At 40.6% G+C, this 17712-nt stretch overlaps 1 protein-coding gene across 1 annotated transcript in view; it reads right to left on the bottom strand.

The window, feature by feature from the left end:
- L3MBTL4 (L3MBTL histone methyl-lysine binding protein 4) overlaps nt 1–17712 on the bottom strand; it is a 307787-nt gene that overhangs the window by 287617 nt on the left and 2458 nt on the right. Inside the window, exon 3 of the mRNA XM_068562443.1 lies at nt 5826–5880. Within this exon, the coding sequence (XP_068418544.1) occupies nt 5826–5880 (55 nt within the window). The remainder of the gene's footprint in view (nt 1–5825; nt 5881–17712) is intronic.

The following is a 17712-nucleotide window of genomic DNA, read 5'->3' as shown; positions in this document are numbered from 1 at the left end:
TACACCTGAAACTAACACAATATAATAAATCAACTATACTTCAATTAAAAAATAAATAAATAAATAACATAATTCAACATGGCCCATACAAACTGTCTTTATAAGACAGGCTTTGTGAACATGGTCCTTGCCCTATCTTGTACTTTATACAGTTTCATTCATTGTATCATCTACTGACTGACTCCAGTTAGAAAACAAATACGTTCTTTTCCTTTGCGAGAGTATATACATACACACCACCACTCATCCACCCAGAAGGGACAGAACACTAGAGGAGAGGTTTGGCAACTTAATCAGTTAAATTCAAAGATTAGCTCATTTGTAAACTAGTATCAACAGCAAATAAATTACTTGAAAGCATATACAGAGAACTACTTGTTACAGAGGAGTACTTTTGTTGCAGTGCATGTGGATGCTTCAGTTATTGATGTCTCCCCCCAAAAGTGCATTAGTTAGAAAGAAGTCCCCTGCTCATCCTCCAGTGACAGTTTCACGGCTCAACGAAAATGCAGTTCTTTAGGTTCAAATACCAGAATGCCTGAATATTTAACTGTGTATTTAACGACTGTAAATGCCATCCGAAGATAAGACTCTTCTAAATTAAAATTGATTTGGTTTTCACTTTTCTGATGTTGATATGCTTTCTTAGGTAGAGAATTACCATGGTGGAAATGAACAGATCTCTCACAACGTTTAAAAAATGCAGACATTAGTTCCACTGGCATGTAAGTATTTTGCAAGAAAGCACCTCTGTGTGTACACCCAGGAAGCAGACCAGTTACTCTAACAGAAGACTGCAGGGATAATGCTCAAGGGGTCCTCTGAATCTTTCAGAGTTACTTGATTAGCCACATCCCCCAGCATAGAAACTACTCCCTGAAGTAGTTAAGTACTTTTAGAAGCTGTGTTAATTCTTCTTCAGGCCATTGAGCTAATTAATACTTGAGAGTTTTAGTAAATCATTACTTCAGCATACTAAACAACACTTCCTATGGGCTGGATTGGACCTGATTATATGTCTTTTTAAAAGATGCTAACTTAAGTGAGAGATACAGCATCACATAAAAACTTTCTTCAAACCAAATGCCCTAGGATATGCCGAGAGAAAATAGAATAGGGAGAAAAACACAAAATAAGGGAAGTAGGGGAGAGACTGGGTTTTGAAGGAGCCGGCTACTTGGTTCAGGCCTGAGGAAGAATCCTCCAGGCAGAAGGAACGGTTCTTCAGACAGCACGGTCTAGACAGCAGGTTCTGTTCAGCGGAGCAAACCAACGACTGTGGGTGGTGGCACGTGATGGGCAAGTGCAGATGGTGAGAAGCCTCGAATGCTACTCTACAGAAAGGACCCAGGGCCCTCTACTAACAGGATCTCAGCTCAGTTTCAGTTGGTTAGAGAGGGTATAAAGAGTGAACAACAGAAAAATGACCAGAGGCAGCTCTAAGTTGGAGGATATGACTTGAGAGAAATCAAGAAGGATGAGTAGAGAAAGGGTGGTGACCGTGTGGCCAGGCTCCAGGGTGCGTGAGAGGGAGGAGTCCAGGGTGTGTCCAGGATCTGGACTGACTGCAGGTGGACGACGGTGCTGCAGGAGGAGGGGCTGCAACAGAAGCAGGCTGACCATCAGGGGACCAAGACGCGTTCATTTTTCACATCTAAGTGAAATCCAAAGAGTAAGAAAAGTAACAGCATGAAAGCGTCCATTGATTTGGGACATCCCTGGTTCCATTCAACCCACAAAATGTTAACTGCCATCCCCGAGGCCCTGGTGAGCTCTAGGGGAGTGGCAGGGTGTAGGTGCCCGAGGGCGGACACGGGATGAGTGGTGGCCAGGGAGAAAATACTGGAGCCCTCAAGAAACCTGGATGCTGCCGGCCAGCTCGGGCCATGAGAGACCAACATGAGAGACTTGAAAGTAAAAGAGATCTGTGTGCAGTGATGCTGCAAAGGGACGTTCTGGACTGGATCTTGGAAGAGGAAAAGGACATTAGTAGAAAAACTAGTGAAATTTGAATAAAGTCTGCAGTTTAGTGACCACTGACGTACCAATATTAATTTCTTAGTTCTGACAAATGTCCTGAGGTCATGTAAGATACTAACCTCAGAAGATAGTGGGCGAAGCATATACAGGACTATCCCTGTACTACATTTGCAACTTTTCTCTAAATCTAGTTAACCCAAAATAAAAAGTTTACTTACAGAAAAAGAAATAAATCTAAGAACAGATATTTCAACAATACCACCCACAAATGGAAGTTTTTAGTGTTCAGGAATTTCTGAATTTATTTTTTTAATATTTGGCTGACTCTAACACGATTACAAATTGTAAAAAAAACACCTGGAAAATGTACAAAATATACTTTTTATCTCACAGCTTGAGAAATAACAATTTTTAACATCTTTTTTCTCATTTATAGATATGAGATTTTTTTTAAACCATCACTGAGACTAATCCCTCCTGGCGGGGTGGGGGGGCGGGGTCCCCTTAATATTTTATCATAAGCTTTCCCTTCCATATAATTTAAGGTTCTTCAAAAGCATTTACATGACTACACAACTGTCTACACACAATTGTACCACAATGTTTTACCTATTCCACATTTGTTGGACATTTAGATGATTTCCAACTTTTCTCCATTTATAAATAGTACCATGAGTATCATATGCATAAATTAAATGCTCATGCTTATTTCATTAAGTAATTCCAAAAAGTGGAGTCCCTGAGTTGAAGGAAATGTTGACTTAACATTTTTAATAAATACTATCAATGTGTCCCCCAAAACGACAGAGCCAACTTATACTCCCAGAAGCAATGTACAGAGAGCCTATTTCCCTGACCCACCAGCAAGGGGGCATTAGCACTTTGTTGACTGTTTGTTAATTTGGTAGGTTAAAAAATGTTCATCGTTGCTTTTAAATTTGTCTTTCTTTGTTTTCTAGTGAGACTGAATATATTTAAACATATTTGCTTTTTAGCTACTTTCATTTCCTCTTCCATGAATTACTTAGTTCCTAATGCCTTTTGCCTGTTTTTGCACTGATATTTTAGTGTACCTGATTATTTTTTCTACTTCCTTTATCTATTTTGGACCTTCTGCAAGTTGTAGTTGTGGTAAATACTTGCCAGTTTGTTATTTCCGTTTTAATTTTGTTTATTATGAGGTTCTTTGGTGTACACAGTTTAATTTGGATGTATATATATCTCATATTCCTTTATAATTTCTTCTACTGCTTTTACGATTATAAAGACCTCACAGTCCTAACATTAAACGAAAGAAATATTAGCATTAGTTTAAAAGAGCACTCAAAATTACCAAGGGAAAAAGCCAGATCACTTGTCCAACTGAAGAAATCAGTTGTTTTTATTTTGGAGACTTCAAATGTAGAGGTCTGGGATTATATAGTGATTGACAATACTAAATTCTATAATCTCCATCATACATAATTATTAATAAATAATTCTTACCGAGACAAGTCTTCTCTTAAGGGTGTCTAAGACAGTTGGTAAATTTTTTGAATAATATAGGAATAATATAGCTGAGAGTTTCCAAAAGAACCGGAAAATTAATCTCATGGCATGACTATGTCAAGAAAAATTAAGTGCAGCCAGTCCCCAAGGACACAGAGGGCCACATGAGACACCCTTAATACTTTAACTATTAGCAGTTACTCTTCCCATCCCACTTCTAAGCAAGATTCCAGTTTTCTCTACCTTGGTCTTAATAGCTACAGAGAAGGGGAAATGATAAAATAGAAAGACCACAGGTAAAGTAGAAAGACCACAGGCTTCAGAACTTGCTAGATGTGGGCTCAAACCCTAGATCCACCAGTAACTAGTTAGTTTTACCCTAAGTAAGTCAAATGGCCCCTCAAAGCTTCATCATCTGTAACACAGAGGTCAAGGTTAGTGACAGAGATTGGGCATTCAATAAATTAGTTTGTAGTGATTTCCAAAGAAATGCCTTGCTTGTGGTAAAATCACTACAGAAATTGTTTATTTTTTAATACAATTTTCTGTTCACATATAAATATGTATGAGTACACAGTTTTTGTTTTTCTTTTGTTATTATTTTTAAGGCCTAAGGTAAGTGACTCAATCTATTTTGTTTAGCAAGCAGCCTACAGAAAAGATTAAACTATTTCCAGGAACTATAGGAGGAAGATCCCCATTATAATACTAAGATAGGCAATTTAGGGAATAGTTTCCTTTATCGCATTAAAAGTAGTAAAAATATAAATCCTCAAAAGCCCCTCAAATAATTCAATTTGTATTCAACGAGCAGTTTGCAGCATCTGTATACACAAACCAAATCTCATCCTTCTTCTAAACATTTAGCTATGTTCCACAGCTGGGGAAAACAGCAATGACACCAGCGTCAGACTTGGAGAAGAATAAGCCACAGGATGACACTTTGGGGAATGGACCACTAACTACAAAATAAGTCTGGCAAAGGAAGAACAACAGCAAAAAGCTATTTCCTAGTAAAACTGAAAAACTACTTAAGATAAACATGTAACTGGCTACAATGAAAACTATAAATACTAAATTACTAAAAAAATCTTAGTTTTGAGGACTGAATATTTTTAATTTGTTGGCTTAAGTCTGCTTTTCTTTTCCCAGAATAAATGCTTCAACCGTGGAATAAGAGAATCTAAAACAATTTACATTAGTGTGGAAAATATAGCTGCAGGGGAGAGACAACAACGTAATAAATCACAACCTCTCTCTGAGAAGAAATAAAATTGTTTAAAAAAAACCCCTGCTGTTGGGGCCAGGTACAGTCCAAATTTATTTCTAGAATTCCAGTGTTGCATAACTGGAGTGTATTTCAATGAAACTGAACATCAAGTTACATAACTGTCAAATTACTGTATTCTATTTTGCTTTTTCAGCAAAGAACATGATGGGACTTGGGGTGACAGCAAAAGAAGAAAAGAAATTTAAAGCAGTATATTTTGCTTCTGATAGAAAACAACTTTTATTTTTAAAAATCATTTAGGTAGAAGATCACAAATTTTCAATATTGCGTGCCAAGACTAAGCATTATATATGGTCTTTAAAAACCTCAATACTTGTTTGTCATTTTTTAAGATATTTTCAGTTGTTTCCATTATTGGAGGGAAAGAAACTTAAATACTTATGGTACTTTAAAAGTTCATTAGAGGAGAATTATCAAATTTACATGCTTCTTTCCCACCAGGAGTAGCACAAATGTTGGACATTCAACTGTATTTTACAGAAAATTTAATAACAGCTGCCTGCTTGTATAGCAGTAATCACAATATATATGGAATATATATTCCAGGGAAATAGCATCTGCATTTGCTGATTTAAATTTAAAACATCAGAGAATTAGTTGAATATTAAAAAGCTGTTATCTAAAACCTACAGATGTATTAAAAACCATAATGAGGGACATTTATCTTGGAGCAAATGTACAACCTCCTGTAAAACATGACTTCAACAGAAGAGTACGAATGCCATCATTACAAGATTAAACCAATCCAGGAAAAGCTTAAACAAAGAATTATAAACAAACTAAGCAGCATCATTTGTTTTCTTGTTCACAGGGAAAGTTTACAAATCAGTTCTTTTTTCAAAGGCAAATAAATGAGTTAAGAGCTTCAGATTTTCTTGATACACATATTTGAAAGTCTTAGATGACACTGATGAAGTCTACAGGGGAGCATGTGACACTGTCAACAAGCGATACTGTAATTATAGATTTAAATTAATAAACCTAAACCAACTGTAGCTATCTAATAAAAATGTCACTTAAAAGTAATTCATTATAAAGCAAAACTGCAAAGGGTGGTAACAATTACCGTGACTCAGAGGGGTCACACCATCCCTGGGCTTCTTTTCTTCTTCAGCTTGCTCCTAGAACACAGAAAATGTGGTTTAGACCCTGTTTCTGGGTAATTGTTTGAAACACTGAAAATTGACTTTTCTGTTTGCTGGAAGCCAAGCCACGAAGAGCGCTGCGAATGGAAGGGACCTACATCAGCAGCCAGCGCCCGGCGGCAGGGGGAGGTGGGAGGGGGGGTGCCACACCACCACCCATTCAGACGTAGGAGGAACCCTTTGTTATTGTCTTAATTCTCTGTTGGCTCAAATATGACAGAAAGGAAGGTTCAAAGGCAGGCTGAGGGAAGAAGGGCGTCCCCTGCCCCCGCCAAGCCCTCCATCCTCCCCTGGCTTTCGGCCTGCCGGCACCTGCTACAGCTTATGAGGCTCAGTTAAGGTCCAAGTTTAGCCCAACCAACCCTCACAGGATGGACAAATGCCTTCAAAGATCCCTGCGAAGAAACCACAAACACAAGCGACCCTGAGAAGGCAAAGCTTCTGTCCACGGAGCCAGCAGTGCATCAGGCCAGGCTCACAGCAACTCCTGGAGGAAAGTCGACCATTTAGCGAAGACTAAAGAGAATCACTTCTTTTTTGAAAGATACTCCAAGAGCATTTGTCCAGATATGGGTCTCACTTACATAGTTTTGTGGCCATAAAAAAATGTATGCCCCCTATAAAAAAACTCATAATAATTTTACACTTAAAAGTTGAGGGACAGAGTTTCCCAATTTTAAGATCTTTCAAATTAAGAGTGTCAGCGGGCTTTCAACTCACTTATGGAAGTATAAATATGCAATACTTTTGAAAAGTTTCCAAGACAAACTGATTGTCATCCAAGAAGATGAAAATCAGCAGCTGAATTACACAAAACCTTTGCATAATTGATGGATGATGCTGATAAAAAAAGTATCAGGATTCAGTAAGTTTGGTCAACAATCATTTCCTACAGTTTATTCCTGTAATTTTGGGGACATATCTTTTCTTTTTTCATTCTTTCACATTTTATTCTTTATCTTTTAACATCTTTATTGGAGTATAATTGCTTTACAATGGTATGCTAGTTGCTGCTGTACCACAAAGTGAATCAGCTATACATATACATATATCCCCATATCCCCCTCCCTCTTGCGTCTCCCTCCCACCCTCCCTATCCCACCCCTCTAGGTGGTCACAAAGCACCGAGCTGATCTCCCTGTGCTATGCGGCTGCTTCCCACTAGCTAGCTATTTTACATTTGGTAGTGTATATATGTCCATGCCACTCTCTCACTTCGTCCCAGCTTACCCTTCCCCCTCCCTGTGGCTTCAAGTCCATTCTCTACGTCTGCATCTTTATTCCTGTCCTGCCCATAGGTTCATCAGAACCATTTTTTTTTTAGATTCCATATATATATGTTAGCATACAGTATTTGTTTTTCTCTTTCTGACTTACTTCACTCTGTATGACAGACTCTAGGTCCATCCACCTCACTACAAATAACTCAATTTCGTTTCTTTTTATGGCTGAGTAATATTCCATTGTATATATGTGCCACATCTTCTTTATCCATTCCTCTGTCAATGGACACTTAGGTTGCTTCCATGTCCTGGCTATTGTAAATAGTGCTGCAATGAACATTGTGGGACATGACTCTTTTTGAATTAAGGTTTTCTCAGGGTATATGCCCAGTAGTGGGATTGCTGGGTGGTATGGTAGTTCTATTTTTAGTTTTTTAAGGAACCTCCACACTGTCCTCCATAGTGGCTATATCAATTTACATTCCCACCAACAGTGCAAGAGGGTTCCCTCTTCTCCACACCCTCTCCAGCATTTATTGTTTGTAGACTTTTTTATCTTTTTAAGCCAGGCCTAAGGTGACTGACTGTCCCAGTTTGCCTGGGACTGATCCAGTCACAGCACTGAAGTCCCATAACTGGAGGACCCTTCAGTCCTAGACAAACCAAAAGGGTTGGTCATCTAAGCTATGACAGCCATTAAAACTAAACCTAAAAAGTAGACTTCAGATAACAGGAACACAAGGCTTTAAAACAAGGTTTCAAAAAATTAATATTTTAATGAGAGCAAACTAGTTTTTAACTGTTAATCACTATTCATTTCATTTTTATATTGTACTTTTTGTTTCTTTTTTAGTCTATGGCTTTAAGGTACAAAATACAATTTGTATAGTAGTAAATCATATAATTTTCCAATAAACAAATAATACATATATATCCAGATATGTGACTGAAGTTTCTTTACTGATGAGGTGAACAAACCAACAAGTCTGAAGATGACTGAATCAGGCTGCCATTTGTTTATATAGTCATATAGAATTGATTATGATAGACTCCTTGAGATGCCTTAGTTTATACATATAATTTATTTTATTTTTTGAGTTCACATTGTTCAAGGTAAAAATAAATAGAGAAACAATTAATACAGTGAAAACTCCCCTCCCACCCCGACCCGTTCTCCCCCATCTGGCCTACGTATAATACCTTAATACAGTGAAAACTCCCCTCCCACCCCGACCCGTTCTCCCCCATCTGGCCTACGTATAATACCTCCACCCAGAAATCTTCGTTACTAGATTCTGAAATATCCTTGCAAAGTTTCCTTTATAAAAATGCAAAAAAGAAGAGAATATATTTTCTTATTTTCTTGTTCTTGCGCACAAAGGTAGCACTGTTTTCTACTTTTCTTTTCACTTAAAATACCCTGGAGGTCTCTATCAGGTTGTAAGAGCACACTCCTTCTTTTCGCAGTTACACAGTATTACTCTGAATGGATACCTCATGATTTATTTAACTGATCCCATGTTTATGGATGTCCAGGTTGTCTCAAATCTTTTTTCCAATCACATAACGCTGCGGTGGAAAACCAGTACACGGGGCGTTTTGCATATGTGCCAGGATGTGTACACAATGACTTCCCAGAAGTGGACCAGCCGGGTCAAACCAGACTCGTGTTTTCCTGCTAGGTCTGGCGCCCAGCAAGCCCCACTCAACAGCCCCACAGCCTCGGATCAGGCCCGTCTGCCCAGAGCCTTGCCCACAGGGTGTGATAGCAAAGTTCTGGATTTTTGCCAAGATGATGATGAAAAACATAATATCTCACTATCGTTTTATTTGCATTTGTTCCATTATGAAGAAGCTGAAGACTGTATATTTAAAAGCCATTGTATTTCCTTTTCTGTGAAATATCTCTTTACATCTGTGGCCCATTTTTTTCTGTTGGAATGACTACTCATCTTTTGGTCTCAATAAATTAGGAAGATTAGTCCTTTGTCTACAATATGAGAGGCATTATTTATTTTTTCCTGGTTAGTCATTTCTCTTTTTCACTTCTCTTACAGTATTTTTAATATGCAAGGATTTTTGTTGTTTATTTTGAGAAATAAAATTATCAAACTTTTCTTTTATGGCTGCTATTATTGAGTAATAGAAGATCCTTCTCTATTCCCACATCATAAAAACCTTCTTCTTTGTTTATGCCTTTTACACTTATGGTTTGTTTCTTACACTTAAACCTTTGACAAATTTGAATTTGTGCCAGGACATGGTGTGAAGTTGAGACACACTATTTTTACCCAGGTGGCTCGTCACCTGTCCCAAGACCACTTATGGGATGGTCCCCCTCCTCCCATCAGTCTAAGACCTGTGTCCTATACACTAAACCCCCAGGTGCATTTGCCTCTTCTGTTTCTTTAGTTTACCTGTCTATCCAAGTACCAGGGCCACGATGCTTTACTTATTACAGCCTGATGTTTTGATATGTTTCCTGGGCTACTTTGTGTTTTACACGCAGTAAGAGGTTCTGTTCTGTACAAGTCTTAGAGTCAGACAGCTGAGGGTTTACACCCCTGCTTCTCCCCTCACCAGCTGTGTGACCCTGGGCAAGTGATTTAACCTCTCTGAGTTTCGGTTTCCTAATTTGTGACTTGGAGGTAATCATAACTTGTTTACTGAATTGTTTTGAGGATTAGAGATACACGGGTAGAGCCCTACTAAGCACATGCCACATGTAGACTCTCAGTTAATGGCAGTTATCGTAGGTGTTTTGCCAGATTTCAAACTGCCAAGAGTGCATCAAGACTTAATCAAAATTAAGTTATCTTCTATATGTTTTCTAACTGAAAAAGCATATCTTGGATGAACAAGATCTCTGATGGAAGAAGAATCCTGAGGGAGGAGTAAAGAGGAATCTTAAAACCCTGAGTTAATTACTTATTTAAAGAATATTTATTGGGCAATTAATGTGCCAGGAACAGTGCTGGGTTTTAGGGAACAAATGGAATGCAATGTCCAGTGTTCGTGCACCGGCTGCCCTTCACTGTTCAGGTGTCTGCCAGCTGTTCATGGCTGATCGAGGACAAAGTGAAGGCTGGGTGTCCCCGCCGTTCCCTCCTCCCCATCCCACTGTGCAGGGTCCGTCCTCCACACAGCTCGCGTGCACCGGCCTCCACCCCTGCACAACCATCACCCTGCCCTCCAGGGCTTCCACCCCGCCCCCCGCCTGCCTCGCTCAGCCCCTGGCATCCAGGCCACTCAGTCTCACACACGGCGACCAATGGACCCACGTCTCCCTCCATCAAGTTACAGATGTGCAGATCCCAAGTCCACTGTACGGCTTCATCTGGATGCCCTACAGGCTCCTGAAACTCAGCCAGCACAAAATTAGTTCCTCATCTTCACTCTAATGCTCTTGCATCTCCTGTTCAGAGTCCCCAGAACTCACTCTGCGGCTTCCGGGACCCACGCCTCGGTCACGCAGTCCGTCCCGCTCTCCCTCCCAGCCGCAGTGAAATCACCTCACGGTGGGCAGGATCCCCAGATGATGCCAAGAAGCCACCCCCAAGTCCCCTCCCCGTCACTTGCTTCTAGACCACAGAAAATGGCAGAAGTGATGGGATGGTCACCCCCTCAATTGCATTACAACGTACAACTCCCCTCAGCTGACTGGAGGAGAGTCTCTGGCTGGCCTAAAAAAAGCAGGCTGCCTTGTTGTGAGAGGACCACAGGGCAAGGAGCTGTGGGGCTCCCTGGAGCTGAGGCTGGCCTCTGCGTGATAGCCAGCAAGAAGGCAGGAACCTCAGTCCTACAACTACAAGGAACTGAATTTTGCCGACAACCATCTGAGCTCAGAAGAGGCCACAGAGCTGCAAAAGGAACTCAGTCCAACCATTTGATTTTACCCTTTGAGCCCCTGAGCAGAGACTCTATTTAAGCCATGCCTGGACATCTGACCTACAGGCAGTGTGAGGTAACAGTCAATGTGTTGTAATAAGCCACTAAGCTTGTGGTGATTTGCTATCATCAATAGAAAGCTAACATGTGCCTATTTCTCCCCCGGGAAGCTTTCTCTGATCCTACCTCCTCTTCTCTGCTTCCCACCTCACCCATGCTAAGTCAGGTAACCTTCTGAAGCCTGGAAATATCCTGTATACATCTCTAATACTGGGCCTACCACACTGCATGACCAGCTTCTCTCTTACTGGTCTCGTCCGCTTTGCTGAGCTTACTGAAGGCAGACAGGGTCTTAACCATCTTTCCTCCCCAAAGCATAGCCTGGCCCCTCGTCCAGCTTAACAAATACTTGCTGACTCAAGGCATGAATGCAAGGTTCAAGAATGGTACTTTTGTGCCTAGCAGATTTCATGTCCAAAGTTTTCATGGATATCTTTGTGCAAGTAATACAGTTGCATCCTTACAAAACATACTATAACCCAGTGTTCCTCAAACTTTAACATGCATATGAATCATCTGGGAAGCCTGTTAAAATGCACATCTGGATTCCGTGGGTCTGGGAAGGGCCTAAGAGCACGAGTTTCCAACAAGCCCCCAGTTGATGCCGCTGCTGAAGGTCTGTGGACCACACAAGGCGCTGCAAGTCCACGGTCACGGGGGAAGGGAGAACGGGGAGGCAGTAACCCAATCCTATCTACCTCTGTTCCACTGCATGTGAGATGATGAACTGAATCAGGTCTAATTTTCTACGGCAGCTCTTCACCCCAACTCCATCCCTCTTTACCCACTCAATGCACGGGAAATTTACGTAATTCAAAACAAGGCAAGTCTCTTCTCATAAATGTTCTACCGCAAAACTGAAATGGTAACAAGAAACAGGGTTGGCTATGTGAGCACAACAGCTACTGAAGCATTTCTATAATCACTGTATCATTCAAATATAAAAAGAAATATATAATGTGCTGTGTGTCACTCAGTTAGTGGATTAGAATGTTTGGTTCACACTTCTTTATTTGCCACTGAAATTCTACCTAGATAGAAAAAACATATTCCTCACAAAAATAACATTACCTTTCGCTTCAAAGTTAAATTACTCAAGCTCCTGATGTCCATGTGTTTTTTTAGATGGAGTAAGGTTATAGATATGTAGACATACACATGAAAGATCATGATTTTGTATTACAGAATAAATTTACATTTCTCTTACGATATACTGACCTCATTTTTAGGACATTTTTTTTGCAAACAAAAAATGATTTAATATCATATAATAGGGCAGAAAAAAATGCTGAATTGGGGGTCCGATAACCTAAGGCCAAATCCCAACCCCACCTATTTACCCAAAGAGCTAGGTAACTGGGAACAAATGACACATATTCTCTGGATCTGATTTCTTTTGTCTGTAAAATAAAGGGATTGGACTAAATGTTCTCCAAAGCTCCTGTTAGCTTTAACATTCTTTGCGTCTGTCTGGGTTAATTAATTATTTCCTAAAGGTAGTAAATCCACACTGCTATTAATGGATAGAGTTAATCTTTTAAAAAAGGAAAAATGAGCACTTTTCCTTATCCTCTCAAACAGAACACTTCAGGAAATCAAGATGAATTGAGAAAAACAAAACCATTACTATGCCTTGCCAGGTTTCAAACTTTAGTTCTGAAAACTGAAAATAAAGCTTTAAGTAAAAAAAAAGAACACTGCTCTGAAAAAGGGGAGATAATAGTTTAAGGAACATAAAATAAGTCTTTGCTGTGGTACCTTTCCATTAGCCAACTCAAATCCATCGTTCTGGAAGAGAGGGTTATGAGCTGGGAAAATAACCAAAAAGGCTTGACATTCTGTTCCTTCCTGATGGCCCTGGATGCATCATATACTTTTACTACACGTTACAGTGATGTTTTCTAATTAATCAGTGCCTACGGTTCCCGGTCTGAGAAGTCCAATCAAGGAAGCAAAGCAAAAGGGTTTTTCACCCACTGATTTGTGTTTGGCAATTTCAGGTCGTCACCGTGGAACCATCAGATGACACCCCTTCCTTTCGCTCACTGTCAGACAGGTCCTTGAGCACAGGATGTTCAAGCATCCTGATGTTCCTCTTCCAGAAGAATGAAGGGTGGGCTTCCCTGGTGGCGCAGTGGTTGAGAATCTGCCTGCTAATGCAGGGGACACGGGTTCGAGCCCTGGTCTGGGAAGATCCCACATGCCGCGGAGCAACTAGGCCCGTGAGCCACAACTACTGAGGCTGCGTGTCTGGAGCTTGTGCTCCGCAACAAGAGAGGCCACGATAGTGAGAGGCCTGTGCACTGCGATGAAGAGTGGCCCCCGCTTGCCACAACTGGAGAAAGCCGTTGCACAGAAACGAAGACCCAACACAGCCATAAATAAATAAATAAATAAATAAACAGAGCAGCCCTAAACTTTGAAAAAAAAAAAAGTTGGTAAAAAAAAAAAAAGAATGAAGGGTAATACCTACTGGTTTCTGGAACTATAGAAAACACTAAAATCCTATACAGTATCTCCAGTAATAAACTACTATTTGAATTTCACCTGCTGTGTCAAGTCTACTTTTCAAAATTCTCTTTTGCTCTGATCCCACGTGGGACGCAAACTGAAGATAACTGAAATTAACCTTTCAGATAAAAATACAGGACAGGGTGGTCCCCATTGCTCTACTGGAATTGAGATGCAGACACAGAGGCAAATGCCCTCATCTCGTTCAAATACCCCGAATGGAATCTCTCTTTCGTAATTGTATTCATCACGATTTTTATTTTCTGTATTCTGTGACTGACATTTGGGGGCCTTGGGGACTGGGGAGGGACTGTCCCTCTCAGTGTGAGCCAATTCCTGGAGACAGCAAACAAGGAGCCCGGGGTCATGCCTCCTGAGTCCACAGCCCACTCCCTTTTCCTTACTGGCTCCTGCAGTCTGGGACACTATCCACTTGCCCTAAACCAACCCTGGGCCAGGTACTGGAGGATCAGAGCCAGCCCGGTAGCCAGAGACCACGGAAATTATCCAAACTAGCCAATCCTGAACCTGCTTAGCTTGTTCACCTTGCCTCCCCCGTTCATTTCCAAGAAAACCACAATAAAGACTCCTGCCCCTGGTTTCCCCTCGCCCCTGCGGCCCCCTGACCAACTCTGGTGCTTCGCCACAGGGCCCTGTCTGGTGTGATGTGCCCCCTCCTCTTGGGAAATGGGAATCACAAACTATCCTTTTCAATGGCAATCGTCTCGATCCGTTTACCTGGCTAAACGTGAACAAAAACAAAAACTCAGGTATATTTTAAAACAGTATTTGTTAAGACTTACACCCAAAAAAAGGGAAAAAAGTCTAAAACACTTTTATTAACATCTCCTTTCTGCAGTTCCTCCATATATAAATGGATTCTACTCGCTGATACAAGCTGCTATCAGTCGTGTGCGGGGCAACAAAAGGATTTAAAAAGTCAGATACCACTGAAAAAATAAGAAAATGAAATAATCCTACCCTAAACATTTTTTTGATGTCTACTTAAGGATATTATAAAAAAGACTGCCCTGCACTCCACCCCAGCTGCAGCCAACCACGGCTCCCTCCTGTTGGTATGTCAAGTCCAGTGGCCCCAACATCAAGACTGTCTGAACTTGGCCACCCACATGCACCCCGCTCACCTTACTATCTCACTGTGTACCAAACCTTAGACTTACTGAAATTAAAAGGCCCTTAAAAATCTTCTAATCTAAGACTTTTGTTCTAGAGACAAAGAAACTGAGCCTCAGCCTGGCGAAGGGCTTGTCCTTGGTCACAGAGCTACTTATCACCAGAGCCAAAGACCAAAATCCAAATACCCTGACTCGCATCCCAGCACTCACCCTACAAAACTGCTCAGTCAGAAAAGTCATTACAACCACTATAATCCCGCCAGGCGTCACACAGGTCGTCGTATCTGCTTCCAGCCCCCAACCCAGGCTCCTGCTGCTTCCTTGGCCAGACAGTATCAGCTATGACCCTTCAACTTCCTTCTCTCTCAAGGTTAGCTGCCTACAGAATATCCAGATTTTAAGCAAATAATTTGTATTCCCTCATTTTGCATTTTACCAGGTTGTATTTAAGAGCCATGTGTTGTAACAGCATTACATGTGCATTAGATATTTTTATTTTTAAATAAACTAAAATATGGACATCTTAGATATTCTTCATCCTTCAAGGTCAGACTCTGCCCTCAGTGATCCTACCTTTCTCTGAAGGCTACATGGACCTCAGATCTTAGTCACACTGCATTACTCGACCTAAGTCAGTTCTCTTTTATTCAGCAATACTCTAAGATGCTTAAGAATAAATAATGCCTCATCTTTCTATTTCTCAAAGTTCATAACTCATGAATTAGGTACAGATTCACAGATTTTTAAGAGCTGCAGAGGGAGAGGAAGAATGGGCACTAACATTTATTCAGCATCAGGTATTTTATATACACAATTAGACAACACGTACTTTATTCTTGTATAGTCAAACAAAATCTCCTTTTTTCATTTGAGAAACTTGCATTTTTAAGAAGGGAATTTGAAACTGTACAGCCTACATATGGTTTGGGGTTTTATGCCCAGAACACCCACGTACGCACCAAACATCCACGAAACCACTTTGAAAACAATGCTTCGTTTCCCCAGTTACCATGTGGCCACACTTTGCCAGCAGTCCTAGGGGTGGGGGGTGGCCAAGGCTACCAAGGCACCCGCAGGACACTCATCTCTGTGTGGGATGTTGTGAAAAGCATGATGTGAGAAAGAGTCCAAGGGGCAGGGGAAGCCCTCTCTTCAAGTCTGCGGCAGCACCACCTGCCAGACCAGCAGGCAAGTCGTCCACAGGGCAGAACTGAGCACACGGGACGTAAGACGTGAGATGAAGCCTAAGGAGCGGAGGCACGGTCACGGGTGGTGTCAGAGTGTAACCTGGGACGCCCTCTTTGCAGGACGACATGAAAGGCGAATCAAAATTTTACAGGCACAAACTTTTTAGGACAAGGATTCTACTGGTGAGATTTTGCCTGTGAGTCAATTGCAAAAGTATACCAAGACATATGAATAAGAACACGGGATGTAACTTGGTGTGTAAAGACAAAAAATTAAAATCACCTTAATGTTTACAGCAGGGCACTGTTTCAATAAGTTACGGTACATTCACAGAGTGGAATACTATGCGCCACTGAAAACAATGAGAAGATTTGCATCTCCAAGATATACATGCTTAAGCGCAAAAATGCGAAGTACAGAACAATAGCCAGAGTGTAAGCCCATCTGGGCTATGTATATGTATGTATTATGTATATATGTGTACGTGCATAAAGGATTTGGGTTTCTTAGCTTTCTTTTTTGTTTTTTTGTTTTGTTTGTTGATCCCTATATAGATACACAAGAAAGTGTAAACAGTGGTCACATCTTTATGAAAAGACTGGGGGTTTAGCGGGTGTGGGGAGAATTTACTCAGTAAAGAATTTACTTCTTATTTCAATACCTGTCTGTACTACGTGGTCTTTTTTAACCATGTGTCTGCATACTGAAAAATATAAATAAATATTTTAAAATTCTACATGGAAATATTAGCCTAGGAAGACATTCATTGACAGATATTAATATCAGCATCTAAAAATTATCACATCTCCTGACATTACTGTCTCAAAAGCAGATGTTTAGAAAGCACCCAACTGTCATTAGTTTGATGTTTTATGTTCTTAACCTGCCAATGCTATTTTGCTTGGCTGGCTGGAAATGTCACTTTAAAACAAGAAGGGTAACATAGAAAGTAAAGGATGTTATTGATATTTCAAGCAAAATTCAAACATGATTTCAGTGACTGAACCCCTTTCCCTCCACGGTGAATGCAGCCACAGATGTGACCCTGCTTTGTGAATTAAACCATTCAACTTAACTAATGGAAATGGACACTGGCAATGAGCCCCAAACGGACATGGCAATGTGGAATTCACCCCAAATGCACATCTTTCCCCTGGTCTTCTGTGAATATCCTTTAAACTAATTTTATGTTCTAAACACCTTAGACCTCAGATGAGTAATACGGCCCTCGGAAATATCATTTTCTTACTATTGACCAAAGAAGTCCATTTGCACGGAGATGTTATTAAACACCAGGAACATCATTCAACAGATATTTTCAGAAATCCAGCTACGCAAGGCGCCAAGCTCAAACAGCACCTGAGTAGTAAGTGCTGAGCACCCCTGGGGTTCACAAAACCGAAAACCCCAGTGTGGGATGGAAATAATGGTAAAAGCACCAGCATTAAATTGGAAACCAAGTTGGGCTTTAGGAGAAAACTGGGATTTGTGCCAATACAGATGAGATAGCAGGTCAAATATTCATTCATGTTGAAGGGCAAGGTAACAAGAACTAAGACGGGGCAGTAACAATTTTAGCTGCTTAAAGGGAAATGATACTGAGAAAAAGTAGAAAATATATTTAGATAGGAGAAGTGGTCTCAAATTTTACACTAAAATATTTTTAAAATATGCAGCAGACAATATGGATTAGCTCTAGCACTATTAGCAGGGAAGATGTGTCCAACTTTTTCCCTGGGACAATGCTTCTCAAATATGGCCGTGTATCAGAACTGCCTGGAGGGCTTGGTAAAATACAGACC

Source organism: Eschrichtius robustus, chromosome 14, assembly GCF_028021215.1.
Source record: "Eschrichtius robustus isolate mEscRob2 chromosome 14, mEscRob2.pri, whole genome shotgun sequence".
In the NCBI taxonomy this organism is placed as follows: Eukaryota; Metazoa; Chordata; class Mammalia; order Artiodactyla; family Eschrichtiidae; genus Eschrichtius; species Eschrichtius robustus.
Note: the sequence above shows the minus strand (reverse complement) of the source record. Positions and strands in the feature narration are given on the sequence as shown.